The following is a 24,319-nucleotide window of genomic DNA, read 5'->3' as shown; positions in this document are numbered from 1 at the left end:
CACAAGTAAAATGCAATAGTTTTATCTAATTTTGCAAATCTTGCCCTAGATTACTTGGTTAAAAATCCTATATTTTATCACGTTAAAATACTGGTGAGATACAATGTTCTTACCATTTTCTTACTATTTTGTTATCACAAGTAAAATGCAATAGTTTTATCTAATTTTGCAAATCTTGCCCTAGATTACTTGGTTAAAAATCCTATATTTTATCACGTTAAAATACTGGTGAGATTCACTGTTCTTACTATTTTCTCACTATTTTGTTATCACAAGTAAAATGCAATAGTTTTATCTAATTTTGCAAATCTTGCTCTAGATCTAACTGTAACAGAATATTTGGTTATTCAATCTTGTTATCGTCGTCACTCGACTAAAGGAATAAAATATGAAACTTCACATGACTCATGTGTAAAGAAATTGCGCAATGTTCTCCTGCCTCGCATTACATATATACAATTCCCACTTGTAGCGTCGTCTATCGGATACTTTCAAAACTGCTCCACATGTGAGCACATAAGATGGACATGTTAACATAAAACGCATATACAATATACATACAAGTTATTAGAGCCGTAATTTGTGGTGGGCTGACAGAGGTGACCGCTCATCTCAAGCTCCCAAGAAGGCCCGAAATGGCAGTTTCTCTGAGACATTATAGACAGGGAGGATAAACACATACACACAAGTTATATTATAGTGTAGCTCCCTTCCCCCCAGCTGACTTGGAGCGGCTTTGCGATGTCAGTCTTCTTTGTCCCTCCCCCCCAAACCTTCTGTGAAATGATCCACCTACAAATTATATGACATTTAGTTTGAAATAGAGTGATCGCATGGTACAGTTTAGGTGGGACAGTCCAGTAAGCGTCTTGGTATTTCGACAATTGTCCAACATGCTCTGGGATTTCTTGTATCTAAATCAAAAAGCATTACGTCATCATAAACAGTCAGTTAGGCCTATGATCATATTTAAGCCTAGTAATATAAATATAAGTAAAGAATAAAACAAAAGGCACAGCGGAATGGATGCTATTGTAAAAGCACGTTCACTTACCTTTTTATATTTTGTAGCGTAAAAATTAGAGTAATGGGCCAGTTGATGTTTTAATTTAGGAAGGGGGAATTGTATTGATGATTGGAAATTATATGATTGGCCAAGTAGATCAAAAGTGCGTGTATATCATAGTAACATGTGATTACTTGGATTTAGTTAGGAAAATACTTGTAAAAGTTTATATTTTCTGTAATAATAAGTTTTTTAGGTATAATTTGGCACCCAAATTTTTTGTGTTGCTCTGGTTCGCACCTATAAAAAAGTATATCGCTTACAGTGCACAAAAGTGTGACTATTCCAATTAAAATGTCTTGAAATATGAAATGTGGACCAATTCACCAAGACAATAAACTTGCAATTTTCACATACAACGTTGAGCTCAACGGTGGAGTGGTTGGTAGTCCCTCTGAGTATCACTGGCGCTTATTAATTTCTTATACGAAAAAAAAAGTCTATGCATTCATGAGGCTCAAATATCACTGAACTTCAGTGAAGTCATTAGGAGTCAACCGCGTGTCTCTCCTAGCATGGCGATGAATATATCATTTACATTCGCTCAAAGAATAATTTGTGTCAGTGTTTTTATCTTAACAGGAAGTACTGATGATAAAGCGCTGTTATATTGGACAGGAAGGCACGCAGATGAGTAACAAATGGTTGTTCAGGTTTCGTTTTCTACGATGACGTCATTTGCCTTGTTTCGTGTCTTTTATTTTGGCTTAACGGTAATTTGCTCTCAGCTTACAAGAATACGAGTATACTATACGAAAATCGACAAAGAAAGAGTGTAGAAAAAGACATTTAATTAACTGCCGACAAACGTAAATCCAATTAAGCAGAAATGCCATACAAACACTGTCCGCTATAGGCACTCATTTCATACATTAATTTAAGGAATTGGGAATTTAAACCAGAACGCACTTAAGATTCACATATAACTGGCCTTAATTTTGAACTACTCACAGCAGGAACCGCTGTCACAAAGGCTTTGTACGAATAACAACATTGACTGTCACTGTAACAAAGCGCCCACAAGTAAAAGTTCGGAGCATGCGCAGAGGCATTACGTTTCGAACCTTGGACCCTTTGATACCGTGTCTGTCACGCTAACCACAAAGCTGTGCCCAACCCCATGAGTTCAGCTATTTGTGATATGGTTAATCCAACTATTTCCTAAAAAAGTAGCATTTAAATATTGCAATATGAGTTAGTGTTTAATACTTTTAATGAACGCCAAAAGAAACATGGAAAATATTACCTAACCAAATTTAGTAATTATAACAAGAAAAACAATCAAGAACATTATAACTAGATTAATACACGAAATAAATATACATATCAGGGCCAAAATACAATATCATTTGGCTAGCTAGATGATTTAAGATATGTAATATTGAAAAAAAAGGAATAATTTTTGCAATATGATCTCCCTCGGAGCAGACGTCAGTGAATTTTGACGACCGTGACCTCTGCCGGTTGAAGCATGTACTAAAAAAGTGATTTGTGATAAGATAGTTGTTATTTTTGAAATCTACAACGCTCTAAGTACATTAACATACCCATAACATATAGATCAGCGTCTTGCCTCTCTTACAATATATTTTATACTCCCACACATTAAATATTTATTTACTTCATTATATCAAATGTTTAGCATTGAAAATCGAAACTAAAAACAAATTCTCTCTCATACCCATGTATCGAAACATTTACTGAAATATTGTCACTCACACTAAATATTTATTGAGATGAACATCATAACATTTCACATGCTGACTAGTAGGCCACGCCCAGTGAAATATGGGCGATTCTAGTATGTTTGTTAATATTTTTATTTGTAAATGTTTATTAAGAGGTAAACCAATAACATTTTATCCCAGCATGTGAAATATACTTATCGAGATTTATTTGATAATTTGTCACCCGTTCAGGTCAAGTTTTTTCTCAAAACCTTTTTGACAAGCAGTTCTTATACAGTACTCCTGAAGGACCACCAGAGGAAGATGATAGTTATTTAGGTAAGACAGATAAATACTTTAACAATTAAATAAATTATCCATTAGTTACTTGATGACGTCAATCTTTTGGTTTCGGCTTTTAAAATATTGGACAAAACGTGAAAAAAAAAATTCGAATGAGCAAGCAAGGTTAGAACACGCATCTAAATTAAAACTTGGATTTGGCAACATTTCGGACTGAAGATCTTCCGATAGATCAGCGGCAAGTTTACGGATTTACAACGATAAAATCCGGGTTTCGATTCCCCGCGGTGGACAGTAACATTAACACCAAGCATTACTGGGCACAGTGAGACCTCAAGCAGAATGACTGCTTGTAACGTTGATAAATAACAGTATTCTTAGTGTTACTTGGACTCTTCATGCGGCTTCTTGTAACTAATACTCCTTCATGTTATTAAACCACAATAAAATACTCTTGTCTAATAATTCTTCTGCTCATTAAACCACGATAAAATATTGTTGTCCAATAATTCTTCACCTCATTAAACCACGAAAACGTTTTGGTGTCTAATAATTACTTATCTCACTAAACCACAATAAAGTATTCTTGTCTATTAATTATTCGCCTCATTAAACGACGATAAAGTAGTTTTGTCTAATAATTAATTCTTCACCTCATTAAGTCTCGATAACGTACTGTTGTCTAATAATTCCTCACCTCATTAAACAACAATAAAGTATTGTTGTTTGATAATTCTTCATCTCAATAAACCGCAAGTATTGTTGTTTTTGTTTTCTCCGAAATAAATATATTTAAACCTATGAAAATTTATTACTTCTCTCAGAACATTTCTTAACATTTTCTAATGTCAGTAGTTAACAAGTTGATTTCAAAAATAAATTATGACTGATTCTGATTGAAAAGAAGAAAATCATAAAAGTATTTTGTAAATTGTCCTATTCTTACCTTAGTGCGAGTAGCTGCGGTAATAACCAAGCACTGTTAATATTTTTAAACTACCAGTTTTCTTGAACTTTTCTAGGTTTCTCTACCGCCGTTGGAGAGTTCACTGGAGACAATATCGTGGACTTAGCCATAGGCATGCCACGTGGCTATAAATTAAAAGGAAAGGTAAGAAACGAGTATAAGAATGATAGGCTCTTGAAGTTCCCAATAACTGATACATTAGAATTAGCACATGTCACTTGGTAAAGTAATGACCTCCATTAAAGATATTATCAACTACTAAGCGTTAGTAATCAAACGTTGAATAGGTAAATGAGAGCTAGTAGGAAAGATAGTTATAATATTAACTAAATTGTAAGTTAAGAATAGATAATAATAGTAAAATTATTTATTGTGCTTGTCCGATGCTAAAGAATAAAAATGGAAAGTAGGAACTGGTAAGAGTATTCGCATACTTAACTAGACATGTTTAGCAGTCAAAAGTTAAAATAGTAGGAAAGAAGCAGGAGGAAGAATAAACGTCTTTACCAAGCAGACCTAGTGGCCAGAATCTAAATTAATAAGCGAAAACTGGTAAGTAAAAATTTGTTAGAATAATCACATTATCTACTGGACTTGTGTAATGGTCAGAAGACAAATTCTTACTTTCCACTTTATTAGAAGAATAACATTATCTACTGGACGTGTGTAATGGTCAGAAGGTAAAGTGGAAAGTAAGAATTTGTTAGAAGAATAACATTATCTACTGGACTTGTGTAATGGTCAGAAGGTAAAGTGGAAAGTAAGCATTTCTTAGAAGTATAACATTATCTACTGGACTTGTGTAATGGTCAGAAGGTAAAGTGGAAAGTAAGAATTTGTTAGAAGTATAACATTATCTACTGGACGTGTGTAATGGTCAGAAGGTAAAGTGGAAAGTAAGAATTTGTTAGAAGTATAACGCTCTTTATCAAATATTTAGCATTCAGAAGCTAAAAAGCCAAATGAAAACTGATCGAAAACAATATACTTTGTTATCTATGTTTCAGAGTTCAGGAGATAAAATGATAGTAAAAATTGGGATAGAAATTCTGTTTAATGTTTTTGCTATGTAATAGGACTTAAAACAGAAATTATAACTCTCTAGTCCAATTAAAATACAGTAGTAAAACCGTTAAAATATACGTACTTTCCATAAATATATCTAGAAGTTGGCAAAGTTAAACGTACTTCGTGAATTCTTCAAGTCTTGAAAAGAACAAATGATACAACGATCTCTTCTGACATGCATTCGATTAAATCATGATGAAATAGTGCATTTTATATCTTTCAGTTTTTTACATGCAATTGTGTTGTTCTTTAAAAAAATAAAAGAGTTTATAAATATTGTTAGTATCTTATTTTCATACTAGGTGGTGTTCTTAACGACATTTTTAAGGAACTTACTGAACCTCACGGGAGACCAACTTGGATCTTATTTTGGCTACGCTATCTGTGTAGCTGACGTCAATGGCGATCGGTAGCTAGAATGTTTTATTTTTCTACAAGTCGAAAATATAAATTAAAAGAAACAGAGTAATTTCCTACTTTCGTAACCTCGAATTTTAACATTTCCATTTATTATACTCGTTTTGTTTGTGTGAGTTGTATTTATTTCTCATTTTGTTTTTTTAAGCACTAAATAAGTCTAACATTACGTAAGTAACTTCCCGAGTGTTGTTAATTTACATTACAACCTAAATTTCATATAAAATATTTTTTCATGATCCATAAAGGTAGTAGTAGTACTGACTATTCAATGAAATTTAGTATGGAAATACTGTAAGATTTAATATGAAAAGTAATTAGCATTAATATTAATAGGGCTTTTTTATTGTTGTACAGTTTAGACGATGTTATGGTGGGGGCGCCACTATACGCTAACTTTGATTCTGAAAACAGTTACGAAGAAGGACGTGTGTACATTTTCTACCAAAATTCAGAGGTTCGTTGGAAGTGTGCTTGCAAATACTCACATGTGAAAAAAAAATTAACCCACATTATAAGTTACAGATTCATTTATATAAAAACTACAATCAACTGAGCTTAAGAGTCAGCATAAAATGTTTTCCACTAACTGCTAAGTCGGATTCTTGTCCAGTCATTCATTTTAACATACTTTTCTCATAAGCTTTATCAGATGATAGAGTCAAAAATAACTTTTATTTTCGTTATTGAATCTTTGAATGATAAGATTTTGAATGATGGGAAGGATCCTTGGAGTCATGAAATGTATCAGCTATTGAAATATCATTGCATTATTTTTCTGACATCATTAAGTTTTTGATTTTGGATCGTATTATTTTATCTTAAATTTCTAAGATTTTAACGTTAACGTTACAGCATCAGATGGTAAACAAGAGTTATTTGGATGGCACCTACTCCAGAGGTCGGTTTGGGCAGGCTTTAACATCACTAGGAGATATAAATAAAGATGGATTTCAAGGTAAGTTTTACTTAAATCATTTCAAAAGTCTCTTTTGAGCATAAACAGAGCGATGTCGGAACAAACAAAAAATTCAATTATTCTAATTTCGGTTTTAGACTTTGCTGTAGGAGCACCCTACGCTGGAAATAAAGAACGAGGAGTGGTTTACATCTATCATGGAAGTCGAGGTATAATGAAGTCGACAAAACCTTCACAGGTAACTATGAAAAGCAACTTCACAACTTAGGCACCCCTGTAATTTTTCTCGCAGTTTTGTCACTAGTTTTATTTTAATATTCAAAAGTCAGACCACCGGCTTTACTAGTACCCTAAGATACTTTAAAACATTTACTTATTTATATGACAAAAATTGCTAAAATTTGAAGAATAAAGCTCTTTCATTTGTTATTTTAACGAGATATTGTTCTAATACAGCCTGTTTTTGTTAGTTACAAACACTGATATAATAATAGACTGAGACAAAGTTATAAATAAGTTATTTTGGTAGGTTATAACAGCTGAAAGCGTTGGTGATCCTGGATTATCAACATTTGGTTTTTCCCTTTCTGGAGGTATGGACATGGACGAAAATAGTTACCCTGGTGAGTTCACATATCCGTTCTTTTAAATTCTAGCAAAGACTCAGTATTTTGTACAAAACTTGTAGTTTAACACTGAATAGTAAAATGAAAACTATCCCCCCCCCTTTCTGTTTATTTCAACAGTTGGTGAATAAAGAGTAATTAAAATGATTTATTTTGTACATTCTTAACCTTCGATTTATCAATCAGGGTAAGGTCATATTGATTGGAACTTTTTCCTTCTGTAGGATTTACTAGACATCTATTTTTAAAACAAATTTCGAGAGAAAAAAATTTATCTCTTTTATGCCAATTTATTTGTAATAGTTGTCGAGGTTCTTATTTTTTGAATGACAGAAAAGTGCATTGGTATGCTTATAAAAAGTACATATTTAATTACTGGGTTGTTTTAATTTTTCACAGATCTACTCGTTGGAGCCTACGACTCAAATCGAGCGATATTTTTCAGGTACAATTCTGAAATGTTTTTTTTTTATTGTATATTTTTTGCAACCCAAACAAGATACCAACAACAGTAAATGATTTGAATAATTGTCGTCCTGATTGGGCATAAGCAACGCTTGTCTTCATAAAATATAATTAAAAGAACACTTTGCATCTAAGGATACACAACGTTTCACGTTTTATTCTTTCTTGTAATGCTCAAAATTTTCATTAATATGTATTGAACGTTATCTCTGTTATAGAAGTACTGTATCTATTTGTTTTTGCTTCTCAGGTCCCGACCGGTGGTTAACTTGTTCGCCAATTTAGAGATTGATCCTAACACTATCAACTTAGATGAAAAGGGTTGCAGCCTTTCTGATAGAACGGAAGTATCCTGGTACGTATGTTTCTTTTGGTAACACAGATGTATAAAAGCTTCTTTTGGTTTTATGTATAGTGGCTACCCAGTGATTTTGGCATAATTAACTACATTGAATATGATTGATTTATTGATCACTTGGCCCTGCATGGCCAGGTGGTTAGGGTGCTCGACTCGCAATCTGCAGATCGCGGGTTCGAATCCCGTCCCACCAAACATGCTCGCCCTTTTAACTGTGTGGGCATTATAACGTGTAGGTCAGTCCCACTATTTGTTGGTAAAAGAGTAGCCCAAGAATTGGCTAAATTAGGGACGGCTAATATAGATATCCCTCGTATAGCTTTGCGCGAAATTCAAAACAAACCAACAATTGATCACTAACATGCAAAACTAGAACTTTTCACGTGTAAAAATAACAATATTTAATTTTTGTTTATAAAATGTCATTTTTGATATTTAAGTCCACCAGAGATCTATATATATATATATATTTATTTATTTATACGGTAAATATTTTTCTATCCGTTTATCATTTATATTTTAGCATATATTATGTACTATTCAAGGACTATAACCAAATAAAGGTTGACGAGCCTGCTTACCTGGACTAAACGTCTTCTTTTAAACAAGAAAATGCTGGTTCCTTTAATTATCGCCAGGGAAAGTATAATCCCATATTGAATCTTCTGCATAGTTTAGAGGTTCCAAAGACCACCGTTACTCTGAATTTCAAGAGCTGCAGGTTGTAGTAGATTGAAATACAACACTATTCACTCTGATATAAATGCCCCTAAGTGGCACAGCAGTACGTGTGCAGACTTACAACGCTAGAAACCGGGTTTCAATACCCGTGTTGGGCAGAAAACAGATAGCTCACTGTGTAGCTTTGTGCTTAACTTCAAACAAATATACTGATATAAATATATCTCTTACAAGAGGTTTTAATGAAATAAAATTATTTCTTACCTTTTGTCTATTGTTACCGACATTCTACTTGAGTTTACCTTAGTTCTTTAGGAAAGTATTGTTTTAAAAACTATACTTTATCTTTATCACAAATTTTGTTTATTTTTTTTGCAGCGTAGTGATTACGGTTTGTCTTCAGTATAGTGGAATAGGAGTGCCTTCTTATCTACGTAAGTATTTTCTAATCATGTGACATGATCTTGTATATATTAATTAAAAATGGTTATGAAATAAAAAACAGTTAAAATAGTTCCTTAGCAAACAAAATTTGTGTTTTGGGAGAATTTTAACAATAAACGGTTCTTTGATGCATCTTTTATAACCTGCAGCTGCCTGGAAAGTTTAGGTGAAGAAAGGTTTTCAGGTATTGTTTCACCTGAACTCAATATATATATATAACAAGATTGTTACCACCTTTAACATCTGCTTGGAAAGGTCAAGTGAAGGACAGATTTCAGGTGGTGTACCACCATCTATAACATCACAAAGCAGACAAAATGGTTAAGATTGTTTGTTCTGATGGTCATATTTAAAGGATGCCACATATTTAATAACACCATGGTCTAAAACTTCTATAAAGGTAGTTGTTCCTATGTTTACTAATTCAATCCATATCCTTCTTAGCAACAAATCGAAGTGTTAGGATAACTTATTATGCTAATGAAAACCGAACTTTATGGTTGGATATCCATGTTGATCAGAAACTATTAATATTGGAAGTGTTTATAGTGTCAAGAAGATGCTTTTTGGAAGTTCCAAAAGACAAATATATGAAACTAAAAGATATTGTTTGGATAGTGTGAACAATTGGTCAACATATGTACTTAATTGTACGTATAACATATAGTGGGATTCGATAAATTAAAAAAGTAAAATTTTATAAAAAGAGGGTAAACCTGTTTTAGACACTATCATAACATAACAACTGTGTTTGAGTGAAACTTGGCAACGTAAAATTATTGACTGTCATAATTTCAATGCAACAAAAGTGTTTTGATCATTCACACTCACAATCTGTTAGTCTGCATTTAGGAACTACCTTGATCATGTACCTCGACAATAGATCCAACATGATACTTAGTGTAGTGATAATACCTTTTTTTTCAATGCACTTTATCTGAATGAATAATGTGCACTAAATTGCCAAAGTAGTGGAAAGGCACATCTCAACTATTAATGGACCCTTTTATATTAGATTTGAAACTCATGTTGCACTGTGTTGAACTTGTATAGGACAGCAGATGTCACAGACTGCTAGTTGGATTTAAGGTGACAAGAAGAATGGAGCTCAGTGAACTTCATAGAGGGCTGGCTATTGGATGAACATTTGTAGTATGAATGTCCAAGGAATTTCATCCCAACTACTCATTACACATCCGTTGTGGGTAATATGCTGAAGAAACGGAAGAACACTGGACGAGTTGTTATTGCATACTTGTCAGACTGCCCAAAACTAAGCTCTCCTCAATTAGATGCAAACTTCGAATCGTGTTGTGAAACAAAGTTCCTTATCTGAATTTAATGAGTGTCCAGGACTGTGTATGTAGACCGCCATGCTGACACATTTCACGCACGATCTACAGCCCATCAGCTGCTCATTATAGCCGTGAATATATGGGGATGGCTTTCTTTCTAGATGTCTTGAGCATTGAAATTAGGGTAAAAGGTACTGAAAGACAAATATTATGTAGTAATAAATCATACTTCTTATTATTCAATTCGGATTTGAGGCCTGACGAGAGCATGAAAACTACTTTGAATATGTCTCCGTCTTTATAGCCATGAAATATTAGGGTGAGCAGCATCACGGTGTTGTCCTGGTTTTGCTACTTTCGGCTTAATCTGTTGGTAATAGTTATACTATGAATGCTTTGTCGTATTACCTACAATAGTCTGGACAATATTGCACTTTTGGCATTGTATAAACACTGTGTTAAACAACTATACCTCTTTCAACATACTAATGCACTATTCTAAACCAGCAATGTACAAGACAAAAACCTAAACGCTCCAGATTCTGCCTTGGCCAGCCCAGATCCCCGATCCTGGAAATTTTGGACAGATTCCAAAATCTCATTACACTTGAAGATAATGTATAAGAGGAAAAGGTAGTATATTTCAACAGATGCGTATCAATGATTGGTAGAAAATATAGCAAAATAGCTCAAGATAAGGTTAACGCCAATGAACGGCCCTCTCACTATTAAAATGAGCCTCAGCCGAAATAAGTAAAATAGTGTACATTTCATGTTATGAAAAGCTAATGATAAAATTGACTGTGGCAATAAGTGTTATCAAGGTGAATTTCCACTTACGTTCATTTTCTATTTTCAGGAATTAAGCTTAAAACCCAACTGGATGTCGATTTACAGCAAAACCCACGAGTGTTTTTTTTGGAAAGAGAAAAGATCAACCGAAACGTTTATGATATTTTCATCAGGAAAGAATCGAAATCCTGTAAGAATGTATATGCGTACATTGAGGTCAGCAAATCCACAATTTATTTAATATTGTATTTTTCATCAACCTAAATAGTGAGTTTAATTTTTTATTGTATCTTGATCTCCGCGTATCTTAATATTGCAGTAACAGTTGAAAATTTTGTTAAACATTCCAAAATGAGAGACGACAAAAATATTTTAAGCATTTCGGAAGAGTTTATGAAAAAAAAACTCGCAAATTTTAATACTTTGTAATAATAATATATCAATAACTAATTATTTTGCTAAAACTCGATTAAATCACTCAATTATGTATATTTTCTGAAAACTCCTTAATTGTACAAAGGGCGCTAAATAGAGTTTTTAAAATACTCATTTGGAAAGAGTCATCAAAAGTTTTAGGTGTGATAAGAAACTGTTTTGGGCGCTGAAAAAGTCACCCCTTCCCAATTCTATGTGTGGGGATTGATTTATTCTACGCCTATAAATTGGATGTGGATTAAAACGAGAACACCCCAAGTAAAACTAGACATCGGGCACATACCAGCAAATTGCTCCGAAACCTAGAGATTAGTATGTTAGCCTCACCTAGATAGACTTGGATCTATGTGGTTGCGACAGAAAACATCAGATCGATGCCATATACAAATACGTTATGATTTTGTTTTTAGTTCTAAGTCTAAATCTAGTGCTTGGATTGCGTAGCTCCGAAGAACTATACACTAACAGAAAGCCGCGTTTCTGTTTTAGCAATGATACTAGACATAAATAATTGTTATAGGGCTTAGATATCCTACTTACAAGTCTCTATCAATATTGCTAAGATAGGCCTTCTGATGAGATTAGGACACCCGCATTGTTTTATTCCTACTCAGGTTAGACGTAGGTACAGTATAAGGAAAACGATAATAATATTATAAATATATATATATGCTTATAGAGATTTTGATAGATTGAGACGCGACGTGCATAAATTGCTGGTTAATTATGTTAAAGAGCAAGATATAAGTGTGGTTTCAGCTTGTATAGCCCCATCTGTCTTTATTGTTGTTCTAGTTTTAGCGCAAAGCTACACATTGGACTATATATGCACTCCGTCCACTGCAGGGAATCGAAACCCGAATTTTATCATTGTAAATCCGCAAACTTTCCGCTGACCCACCGGTGTGCGTTGACTTTGATAAGCAGTATTTGCCAAGGTAGACTATTTAACACGACACTGGCCTATAAACTGCATTGACTTAATGTATGTGCACAGCGCGGATTCGAAACGTGGTCGGACAACGGCTTGTTTGCCAACTTAGTAGAAGATAGCCAAATGATATACAAGTTAATAGACAATATAAACAAAAGAAATCCTGCATTTGCGATGATTTCGGGCCGCAAAATCATAAATTTATGGCAAGAGAATACGAAACTTTGATTTACCTTCAAATATACTCCCCTTTATACTGACCAAAAATGACAATGTTGTTTTAATTTAGATGTCTGAGACGATAGCCGTCATACTTTTCTTAAGAAAGAAAAAACAACAACAAAAAACACTAGATACAATTGTAATCAAATCTAGGAAAACCTAGATTTTCCTATATTTTATTACCATTATATATATATAGTGTTTTCTTTTCTTTTCTTTCTTTCTTGCCCCCCAGTGCACAGCGGTATGTCTGTGGACTTACAACACTAGAAACTGGGTTTAGATACCCGTAGTGGGCGGAGCACGGATAGCCCATTGTGTAACTTTGTGCTTAACTTCAAAACAAACAAACTTTCTTTCTTAAACTTTGTCTTGCATCTTCTGTGTGGTTTCATTATATATATATATTGTCGTGACCGGTCCGAGATACTGTTATCGTCATTCTTTTACATGTGTCAGGTTCTCCTACAGCAATTATGTTCAGTACTATTAAATTGGTCCTTTCACATATCCAGTAGTAATCTTCTCAAGCAGTCTATACACTGCTGGCCTGGCATGGTCAGGTGGTTAGGGCGCTTGACTCGCAATCTGAGGGTTGCGGTTTCGAATCCTCGTTCCACCAAACACGCTCGCCCATTCAGCCGTGAGGGCATTATAATGCGAGGGTCAATCCCACTATTCGTTGTTGAAAGAGTATCCCAAGAGTTGGCGGTGGATGGTGATGACTAGATGCCTTCAATCTAGCCTTTTATTGCTAAATTATGGACGGCTAGCGCAGATAGCCCTCGTGTAGGTTTGTTCGAAATTCAAAACAAGCCAAATTCTTCTATGTAAATTTGACATTTATTTTAACTCGTGTATCGATTTTGCACGTAACCAACTCAGTGGAGATCTTAAAAAATACAGAAAATGGGACAGAAAAAAATGCATCAAATAAAAACAAAGTTTCGCCACTGTTAATATGGCACCATCATATTCGTAGCACAACTAAATACGACAATTAAATGCACGTCACAAACATAACCTTGAGCTTAACATAAGTATAAATCTACACCTTGTGTTTTATTTATTATAGGTTTGTACTCCGTTATTAAAATAGCTTTTTTTATTTTAAGTTTATAAACATTAGGTTTTCGACAAATAATTTTAACAGTTTCATTTTCACTACAGTGTTCTGTATCTTTAAAATGTTGATAGACATGTGATGGAGCATATTCGTGTTCCGCTATTCTAGTAAATTCCTACCAGTCTCCCCTATATATAGAATATTACAGCCCATACATTCTACACTGTAGACTACTCCTTTTTTTACCTACAATTGGAAGTTTTTACATCCTTTCCAGTTCTTTCCACAGTCTTTTTATCGTATTTGATTTGCCAGGTACATAAGGATTTTTACAATAAACCAAATCACTTGAATGAATTGTATGTTTATTTTTTCAATCAACCCATCAGTTGTTAAGCATTTTCGAACCACACTAATAGGATAATCATACCTTTTCACCAATAAGTTTTCCAAATAAGTTACTTCATTATCCAACTCTTCTTTTGAATTGCAATTAATTTTTGCTATAGACAATAAAGATTTTATGATCCCTATTTTTTGAAACTTCTGATGAGCTGATGACCAATTCAAGTAATGACCAGTATGTGTTCCTTTGTTGTGTTTAGATGATGATGCGTTAACAGTGACGTAACGTTGTTTTTATTTGATATGTTTTTTTTTTCTATCCCATTTTAGTTGGCATCTGAATTATTAAAAGTTTGTAGTGTGTGGGATGGATACCTTCAGTGGAGATATGCGTGTCTTATTAGTGTAAATGTATTATCCAAAAAACAAAACAAAAGAAACTTGGTTGTGGAAAACGTGTAAAGTTGGATACATATATATTTATAGTAGTAACCCAACTTCTAAGGAAGTATTCATTCTGGAAATAAAATTTCCTTTTGTTTCCAAATGTTGTTTTTTTATGTCTGTGAAATTCTGTAGCGAATTGAAAGCATTGTTTTTGTTCTTTAGATAAAAACGCATGTTTGAAATGTATAACCATGAAAATGAGAAGAAAATGGAAACACTGGAATTGTTTACTGAATTTCTTTACCACTATAAAATTTCAGGATCAAATAAGAGACAAGCTAACTCCCATTACAGTAGAGGTCACTGTTGACCTGCTGTACTCAGAACCGTACAGGAAAGTTCTGAAGCCAATTTTGAACAAAGCGTTGCCACAACAGTTAACGAGACAGGTGGGCTGGTCACTTTCTTTCATTGTAGTCACATTGTAACTGGATCTTTTCATTTTATTGTTCTCTAGTGCTGAAACATTTAGCTGTTCTAGTGGCTATTTCATTGGTTTAAAACGTATTTTCAATATCATTCTTGTTATCAGCATAGAGTTAATTTTTGTCATTGCTGTTAATAAACTCTTTCACACTGTTTTGTTTAATGGTTGAATTATTTCATGTGTTTGAATGCAGTAGATTGTTTTATTCAAGAATCAAGAATCCCAGTGATTTTCCGTATTTTATTAAACATGTCTAAGAACATAAACAAGACATAGAACATAAACCTGGCGAAGAATAAAAACAAATTATCAGAAAATTTGTCAAACTGCGCCGTATACCGTATATTTATTAAAATTTGAATATTATTCAGAAAGTTAAAAGCGTCACCCCAAAACACTTAAGAAATGTTAATTGAATATCGTGTACTTGTACCTTTCCAAGAGAAAATTAAGTCGTCTGATGTAGACTCTGAAACTATATATTAGCTCACAATTTATTTCGAAATAGATCTCAAACTCGATCTCGGAGTAGAACGCCAAATCCGGAACTACATGGCAAGTTTCTTGGACCATATGATGTGGCTTTATGAACTGTAAAAGTCTTATTATAACACGCTGTCTGTGTCACTTATTTCTTATCTGTGCTGTTATTCACGTACATAATATATGAATTATAGAGTGTTAGATATATTGATTGTTAGTTATTTGGTGATTTATTTTCTATCACCAGTGATATTTCCTTTCGTCACAGGTTAGCATACAGAAGAACTGTGGGAAGGATAACGTATGTATTCCTGATCTCAGTGTGGAATTATCATTGTAAGTATTTGCATTATTGAGTAAACGAAACTTACAAAGTTATTTAAAAAAAAAAAGTCCAGTATTTTGCACATTACTTCATCTCCATATATTTGTGGAGGGTCCGATTTATTCCGTTAAATAAAATTTAAATTTACACAGAAATTCTGTTAATGCTTTTTGTATTATTGCTCTTCAGCGCCCTCACGCGACATACAGTTAACACTAAGCCTCTAAATTTTCTTCAATCACCTTTAATACCTCTCCTTTTATAGCTGAATGTTCATTTTGATATTTATTTTTGATTTTTATGTCGGTTTTCGAAAACATTAAATAATGTAGTATTTTATTCTAAAATTATTGTTAGTCTTTATGTAAACAATGGCTGTTCAACTAGATATCAAAGCATTTGGGGTTTCCTTCGAACTCACTAGGAACATGGAAGAATACTTTATCGGGAGTAAAAAGAGGATAGAACTTAGTGTTAATGTTACCAATCGTGGAGAAGATGCATTTGAGACCATGTTGTACCTGGAGATACCACAAGAAGTTAACTACGTTAATATCAACAGAACAAACACGGTAAGTGTAGCTGAAGTCAGGAACAATTACTTGAGGAAGTAAAATTAAACGTGACAAAAATATTATATGGGAAGAAAAATGGATATTTCCCCTTCTCATTTAAAGGCTAAGATTACAATTTCAGTTAAGTTTGTTTGTAATTAAGCACAAAGTTACACAATTGGCTATCTGTGATCTGCCCACCATGGGTATCGAAACCCAAATTCTAGCGTTGTAAGTCCACTGACATACCGCTGTGCCACTGGGGGACTTCGGTTAAGTTAAATAAGTAAGTCTGAGAATTTTCATTTATTTGTTTTCAAGCGAACGTATTTTTTTTTTATTTGGGAAAGAAGAGAGCATTTAGCTTCAATTATATATTGTTTAACTTGTAAATTATCATATTTCAACACACGAAAAGTAATATATATTAAAACAAGAAATTAACAGTATTGATGCTGCCAACAATTTACCCTCTATTATACAGTAGATGTGCAGTTTGAGAGACTGAATCTTTTCCCTATCATTGAAATTGTGCAGTTGGTAAGAAATGAACATGAGGTTCAGAATACTCTTAAGTATACCACGTGCCATTCAATGAGACTTATTTCAGAGAATTCATCACCCATCAGTAACAGTGAACGTGTGTATGATCTGCAATTAGCCGCCAGGTAGCCAACATTAAGTTTGAGACAATATAATGTAAAAATTCGGAGTTTAATCCCTTTAGCGGGCAGAGCGTGACAGACCACTTTGAAGCTTTGCACTTAAAGAAAACAAAACCGCTTTGCAGTTTATGTGTCTGGGGTTTGTAATATTTTTTTACTCTTAGATATATTATTAAATATATATTAGATCTCAGTTGTCAATGCCAATTCTTTATTGGCAAATTTGACGTTTCTTTCGACAGAACGAGCCAATGAGCTGTAGTCCATTCTTTCGGACTTCAGGAAACAGCATTCTCATCTGTGATGTTGGTAACCCTTTCCCTGCAGGCAATGAAGTAAGTTGAACAGTTTAAGATAACTTAAATTCAATAGAACCGTCACTACAAAAGAGAAAACATAATAAATGTGTCAGTAAACACGGATTAAACATGATAATTGTGTCACTAAGAGTAGAAAAACATGGTAGGTGTAGTAAAAGTAAGTGATAAATAGGTGAGAATGACAGATGTGTTAATATAATAATGTGTTACGGTCTTTCCTTAAATTGCAGTATTTTCTTTATATTAAAGTGAATAGTTAGCTAATAATAATTCAATTGTGTTTGTATTTGAAGCTAAACATTCATTTAAATTTTATCAAATTTAATTTATGCACCTGCAATTCCGGTACTCACATCGTATTTCTCATTTCAGTTGATTTTTACCGTACTCCTGGAGCCAGCTCAAGTAGCTCCTAACATCCAAGAACTAAATTTTAACGCCACAGTTAACAGGTAAGATACGAATTAAGTATCAGTGTTTAACACAGCTCTTCTAGCAATCACTTCTAAAGGACAGGTGCACTAATATAACTCATTTTAAATCTTCATCTGCTTCTACTCATGTATAAACTAATAGAAGTCTTATAGTATTTATGTAGTTGTTGTGAGAGCGTTACTTATTAAGGGTGCTTATGGGTTATAGTAACAATACTATAGTACATATATTTTTGCTGTGGGAGCGTTACTTATTAAGGGCATTTATGCATAATAGTAACAATACTATCATAAGTACGGTAGTACTTATAGTAGGAAAGGGCCAGATGTGCAATATGTGCAATACAAGTTAAAACTTCAAACACACTGCAAACAGCATGTAAACAAAACTTTATAAGTACTTTACACACACTGTTGAGTAGTAAACAGACCAACTACAGAGTAACAAGCAACCAAAGCACTTGAGAAAGTCGGTAGAGTAAAAACAAAAATTTCACAAAACCACAAGTTTGTCTATCTGACTGACTAACGTTGTTGGAAAGCCATAACTCTCTCCTACCCTCACCTTATGCAAATCTAAATGCACATGATTGAATTATGCTACCTTGTCTAAAATCGTTTTTCTTAGTTTTACTTATAATCTTGGTAATAACAATAACCAAAATTACAAGTTATATTATTTAGTCAAAGGTAAAATATAAATGATAAACTGAATTTATTTTAAAACTAACAGAAGTCGAGCAAAACTTAAGTATTAAATAGTATTTTAGCTACTTAATAAATAATCATGGACAAAAAACATGTTCACATGAATACTTTCGTTTACCAACAATAAACCACAAACCGTACTGGGTAAAATCTAGATAATTAAAAGCTATTAGTTTAATAATTGAGAAAATATAAAATAACTTCATTTTAAAGCGTTTTGTTTTTAAAGTTTCGGTTATCCATTTCGAAAACTGTAAATAGTATTCGTCATTTATTGTACATCTAGCAGATCTGCTCAAGTCGCAATCGAATCCTTTCACCCGTGGGGACGTTACAATATTACTGTCAATCCCAGTTTTCGTTGGTATAAAAGAGTAGTCCAATAGTTGATAATGGGTGGTGTAGACTTCCTTCTTGTCTATTACTGTTAAACTAGGGGCGACTAGCGCAGATAGCCCTTGAGTAGCCTAGCGCAAAATTCAACAAAACAAAGAAACTCTGTATGGACTACAAAAACAGCTACAAGCTGCTAAAAACTCAAAGTAAAACTGAACGAATGCTAGACTAACATTTTAATAAACCAATTAATCTTTATATATATATATATATATAATCACTTTTTATGTTTTTAAAACAGCACTAATCCAGAGCCAAATTCTACCCTCACCGACAACTATGGTGTGATTAAACTTCCTGCAACCTTCAAGATAAAAATGATTGTACATGGGTAAGATTATGACTTATAATAAAAATCAAACTTGAGAATATAAATCTTTACACAACTGATCACGAAGTTGATTTCTTACAATTAAAGGTGGAAGATTTTACTAGTTGATTGTTTATCAAGTTAGCTCAATGTAAATTTATCAACAAATAGGAAGATAGCGATAGTGATTAATCTGCACACACAAAATAAAGCATTTTGATTGGAAGGTTAATTACAGCCTTAGGCTTGTGTAAATATACTTATAAGGCGTCAAGATTGTGATGGACATACAAAAGTATAGCGAATATCTTTCAGGGTATTTAGAAGCATGAAAATAATAAGGAATTTACCTGTAAAACGTTTTACTGGGGGACTGAAATCCTGTCTTATTTCACACACTCTTGTCCACTGTTTAAGTGTCTACCAATAAAACTTTAACATTTTAATTACTATAAAGAATTGTGAATTACATACCAATTTCCCACTAAAGCAACGAAAGCTACAAGAAACACATTTCTACTTGTGACATATGAATATTTGGTAGTTTTGATAGATGTTTGATGGTTTAGATGCTAATTAAATCCGTAAAAAACAAAAAAAATGTTTAATATTTGTTAGAAAACATCACAATAGCGTCAGAGGGAATTCTTAACTGATGCAGTATTTTAGAATAATATTATATGTTTTTGTTAAACTTACCTATTTGATATTGAAACATCTTATGCATGTTTCGCTCAGAATCTCTTTTCCTGAAAGCGTTACATACAACAAGTCAACCATTCTACCTGACGATCAGATAAAAACAGAATCTGATATTGGGCCAGAAGTACTCCATGTATATGAAGTAAGTCACGAGTTATTTTCTGAACTTTAGGTTTAGATGTGACACAGTATACAGATATGAGAATTGACAACAAAAAACATACTATAAAAATGTCAATACCAAAATGTTGATTTTTTTTTCATATCAGTTAAAACATCAAACAATTTTACTCTGGGATGCTGGAACTTAAAACGTAAAGGCTTATTTTTTTATTTTACAAATGGCCATATTTCATGTACGATTGGAACAAAATGAAACATTTTTTTCTTTTAAACGTCATGTTATTGTTCGTCATATTAACACCAAAGTGATTAGTATACACTTAGTACTCAAATAAATTCGATAAAGGTCATTTCCTAAATATGTTAAAACTACTTTATTTTACATCAGTAATAACTTACTGGTTACAACACACTGTAAATGCATTAGGTTTTCGTTTTTAGAACTAATATTTATGTATATAGTTGTCAAAAGTAAAGGATATTTTAGAAAATAATCTTCACTTCTTTATCACAAGGATAATTTTGATTTATCAGTGTATACTGTCATATAAAAGTAGTTAAAATAAATGAATTATTTCGCATGAATACATAATAGGCTATTTCTTTCTTAGAAGTAAATGAATAGATGTAAAGCTCTAACCTATATTTATCAAACACTAGCATTAAGAAAGCTTTCTGGTAGAACATCCATTACACAATACTTGTATGACACCATTGTTCAAGCCCCTTTTGTGGGTCAGTGGTAAGTCTAACGGGTTTACATCGCTAAAATATGGGGTTTGATTCTTTGTGGCTGACAGAGCGCACGTAGCCCATTATGTAATTTTGTGCTTAAAACAAATAAGCAAACCCACTGTTCAAACAACAGTTTCAAAGTAGTTTTAAGAAAAAATTTTGGTAGAATCTCCATTGCATTGTATTTTGCATTGTCCGATCTTTCCCTCCCCTGGAGAGACAGCATTAAGTCAACAGAGTTATAACTGTAAAATCCAGGGTTCAATCTGACTTTGCTCTAAATAAACAACAAACAAACAATATATCTTTCAAGTAATGGGTTCTAAATGAACTGATTACTTCCTGAAACAGTTTGGTGTATTTTTTGATGATTTGTCGAATCAATTTCTGATGATACAAGATGTTCAAAGACTTAGTCCATCTTTTACTTCGACTTAACTAAGTTACACTGCTATCAGGGAATACCAGGTTCCTTATCTTTACCACTAGTTTGAGTATTGCTTCACCTTCTTTGGAACTTAACAGTATACTAAGATATCCATTGGAAAAATACAAAATTAAACACAATATGACACGATATATAAACATGTATACAGAGTGTCCGAAAAGTCTGGAACCATAGGGAATTCGACAAATTTTACAGAATGTGTTCCACTTGCAGTCCTTGTAATTAGAAACAAGTTTGGATTAGCAGCGGATTAACTCGACCTTCTCATGCTTTGACAGCACCACAGTCCCGTATCTGAAATTAAGAAAAGCTGCAAATCACGTAAGGTTCCAGACATTTTGGACACCCTGGATTATATATCTATCTTGAAAATATGGTATATCGACAGAAAACAATGGGTGATACCTAGGCATTATCTTTGAAGAAATAATCAATTGGATTACTCAATATACAGCTAAAATTATCTTCATTTTCATTTCTTACTACAGATCATCAATAAAGGACCAAGCACTATCCAAGAAGCCAAAATTGACATTATTTGGCCTGCTTACACACTGTACAGGAAACATCTTCTTTATCTGTTGGATAATCCAAAGGTCAGAGGTAAAGCACGCTGCCAAGATGTACCTGACATCAACATACTCTCTTTACAGGTGAGTCCGAAAGAAACGTTAATACTTAAAGGCTATTTCAAAGACATTCAAAAATAAAATTGCTACAATATTATCTGTTTAATAAGTTACAAATGAACATACAGCTTTAAGAAAACAGCAAAATATATCACAATATACTAAATGTATGAATTTTTTCTCATAATCAATATTGTGACTTTGGGCAAAACACCATGCAAGTGAATACCCAATGTTTTATTTCTTATCCTTATTGTCACCCCCCCCCCACGTACCCTCCCCGGTGGGTCAACACTAAGTTTGAATGCTTATAATGCTAAAATCAGGCTTTGAGCTCCACAACAAGTAAATAACTTTATTTTTATTAATCCCCAATTATATTTTTCGAAATAATTTTAATCTTTCGATTATTGGCCATAACCCTTCTACTGAAATAAAGATACAAGTTTATCTATTATTTTGAAAACTTTAAAATTTTGGGTATCTAACCTAGTTTTAAGATATGTATCTTATCAAAAGTTTCCTCTAAAATTAATATAATTATTACATCTCTATCTTTTTTCAATCCTATTTTAATCTCGCCCTGAAATTTTTGAATACAGAATTTCCTACTTTTTCTTTAAAATTTTAATTTCGTATTAATTACCTTGTTTAAGGTTTTTTGTTCAAGAAATTTATATATAGGAAAATTTTGTAATAGTTATTTTCATTATTTGGAGAGTTTACATTTTTGTTAAGTACATAATATTTTTAAATATTTATAAACTTATATATAAACAAATAGATTTCTCTGATTGTTCTTTTTTGTTTGGTATTAAGGTAGACATATTTTCAGTAACTTTCCTTTTATATTTCATAATATTTTAAGCCATTAATCTTAGTATTTATTATTTATATTTTACAAATATCAAGTGATAGCATTGAGCTGGTATGTAAGATGACCTATTTCAATATTCTATTTTCATTCACTATTACTGTTCAGTACTACATAACAGTTTTCAGAAAATAAACAGTCCAGTAAATAAATTCCCGATCTTCTGTTAGATGGCAGTATAGCCTCATGAAAGGAAAATTTTAGCTTTGTTTCACCGTCCAAAATGTTGCATTTATATATTCTTTCCTAAGGTTATAAAGGTGAATAGATATTCGATATTGTCCACTTGTACAGCATTCATATAATCATCATTAAAACTCCATTTCGTCACTTCCAAGCTAGTCCTGTTAGTGTCTCTTATCTTTATAGCGACAAGTATCTCCAGCCACCATGGCAACCAAAGTCCTGCTATAATTTTATCTTTATAGCCACAAATATCTCCAGCTACCATGGCAACCAAAGTCCTGCTAGTGTTTTATCTAGTGTCTGGGGATGCCCTTATCTATATGGTGTAGCCCTCTACCAAAAGGTTACTAAGGGGGCTAACATGTCCCCGGAAGGGCACCCAGACATATTGGGGGTCTAAGAGTAGTATTTCAGGGTTGCTGAATCTGCATCTGACATCAGATTTAATTTTTCTGGTCCCTCTCTGGATTCAGATGGTGACATGTTTCAAACTGTTCTCATATCCCCATTCACAAGCTAGCAGGTCGAAAGTTGACACTCGTGCTACAGATCCACAACAAAAGTGATTGGAGATAATGGAGATGATTGATCAGTGCATTAAGCCTGTGAATTCCACAGTGGAGTTCGTGTATTTAAAGCTAGTATACCTTAATGAGGAAAATATATCTATTTCATTAATTAAGGCTTACAACTTAAGAGTTTTCGCTTGTGCGAATTGCACTTACGACTTTTAATCTAAATGATGTTTCATTATTTTATTTAGTTACTATTCTCAGTGGTCTTCGTGAATTTTGTATAAATGTATAGAAGTATCCATTTTTCTATTTCTTTTTTCACATTATTTGACATTTAGCTACCTCTACTTTTAAATACTACAATTGCACAGTTAATGAGTGGTCATCATTTTAAAATTTAGATATTTCATTAATTGTTACAAATTCTTGTTTGTATTGATTCACAGGTTTGCCAACTTCCACGGGCATGGCAATCCTGAACAGAGAAATTCGCGTGAGGAAGAAGTAAAGTATCAATGTCAAACAATAATGCCACTTTTGGACCAATTTTATAAGAAGTAAAACAATAAAAGAGTTGAATTTTGAAGTTCATCATTTAACCACGTCTTTGTTTGTTTGGACGCAAACCTTTAGCAATAGTTTTTTTTTTTCTGTTTGGTAGTTAGTACGCTTGACCATCAATCTATGGGTCGCGCGTTCGAATTCTTGTCGCCGAACACGCTCGCTCCTTTTAGCTGTAATTCGGGCGAAGCTGTCCCTAAATTATACAACTACTCATAAGTTAAAAGTGGATTGGCTGTCAATGTTAATATCTCCTCATCTGAAAGCACAAAATGTGTTCAGTGACACATTACCACTCCCAATCCATAGTCTAGCAGTTAACCATGAAGCCAATTCAAAATTACTTATTAATTGTTGGATGACGAGGAACCCACTTTGAGACTAATAATGGCTGGAGACGGCTTGAA

At 33.1% G+C, this 24,319-nt stretch overlaps 1 protein-coding gene across 1 annotated transcript in view; it reads left to right on the top strand.

Annotated features, from left to right (window-relative positions):
- Positions 1-24,319, top strand: part of LOC106466083 (integrin alpha-PS2-like) — a 59,251-nt gene that overhangs the window by 20,247 nt on the left and 14,685 nt on the right. Inside the window, exons 7-25 of the mRNA XM_022394595.1 lie at positions 2,986-3,072; positions 4,059-4,147; positions 5,374-5,480; positions 5,846-5,945; positions 6,344-6,446; positions 6,545-6,645; positions 6,937-7,030; positions 7,433-7,478; positions 7,749-7,853; positions 8,916-8,971; positions 11,136-11,284; positions 14,778-14,906; positions 15,696-15,763; positions 16,177-16,324; positions 17,214-17,306; positions 17,664-17,743; positions 19,071-19,160; positions 19,878-19,983; positions 21,636-21,800. Of these exons, the coding sequence (XP_022250303.1) occupies positions 2,986-3,072; positions 4,059-4,147; positions 5,374-5,480; positions 5,846-5,945; positions 6,344-6,446; positions 6,545-6,645; positions 6,937-7,030; positions 7,433-7,478; positions 7,749-7,853; positions 8,916-8,971; positions 11,136-11,284; positions 14,778-14,906; positions 15,696-15,763; positions 16,177-16,324; positions 17,214-17,306; positions 17,664-17,743; positions 19,071-19,160; positions 19,878-19,983; positions 21,636-21,800 (1,916 nt within the window). The remainder of the gene's footprint in view (positions 1-2,985; positions 3,073-4,058; positions 4,148-5,373; positions 5,481-5,845; positions 5,946-6,343; positions 6,447-6,544; positions 6,646-6,936; positions 7,031-7,432; positions 7,479-7,748; positions 7,854-8,915; positions 8,972-11,135; positions 11,285-14,777; positions 14,907-15,695; positions 15,764-16,176; positions 16,325-17,213; positions 17,307-17,663; positions 17,744-19,070; positions 19,161-19,877; positions 19,984-21,635; positions 21,801-24,319) is intronic.

The sequence above is a fragment of the Limulus polyphemus genome, unplaced genomic scaffold (assembly GCF_000517525.1).
Source record: "Limulus polyphemus unplaced genomic scaffold, Limulus_polyphemus-2.1.2 Scaffold72, whole genome shotgun sequence".
Classification (NCBI taxonomy): domain Eukaryota; kingdom Metazoa; phylum Arthropoda; class Merostomata; order Xiphosura; family Limulidae; genus Limulus; species Limulus polyphemus.
Note: the sequence above shows the minus strand (reverse complement) of the source record. Positions and strands in the feature narration are given on the sequence as shown.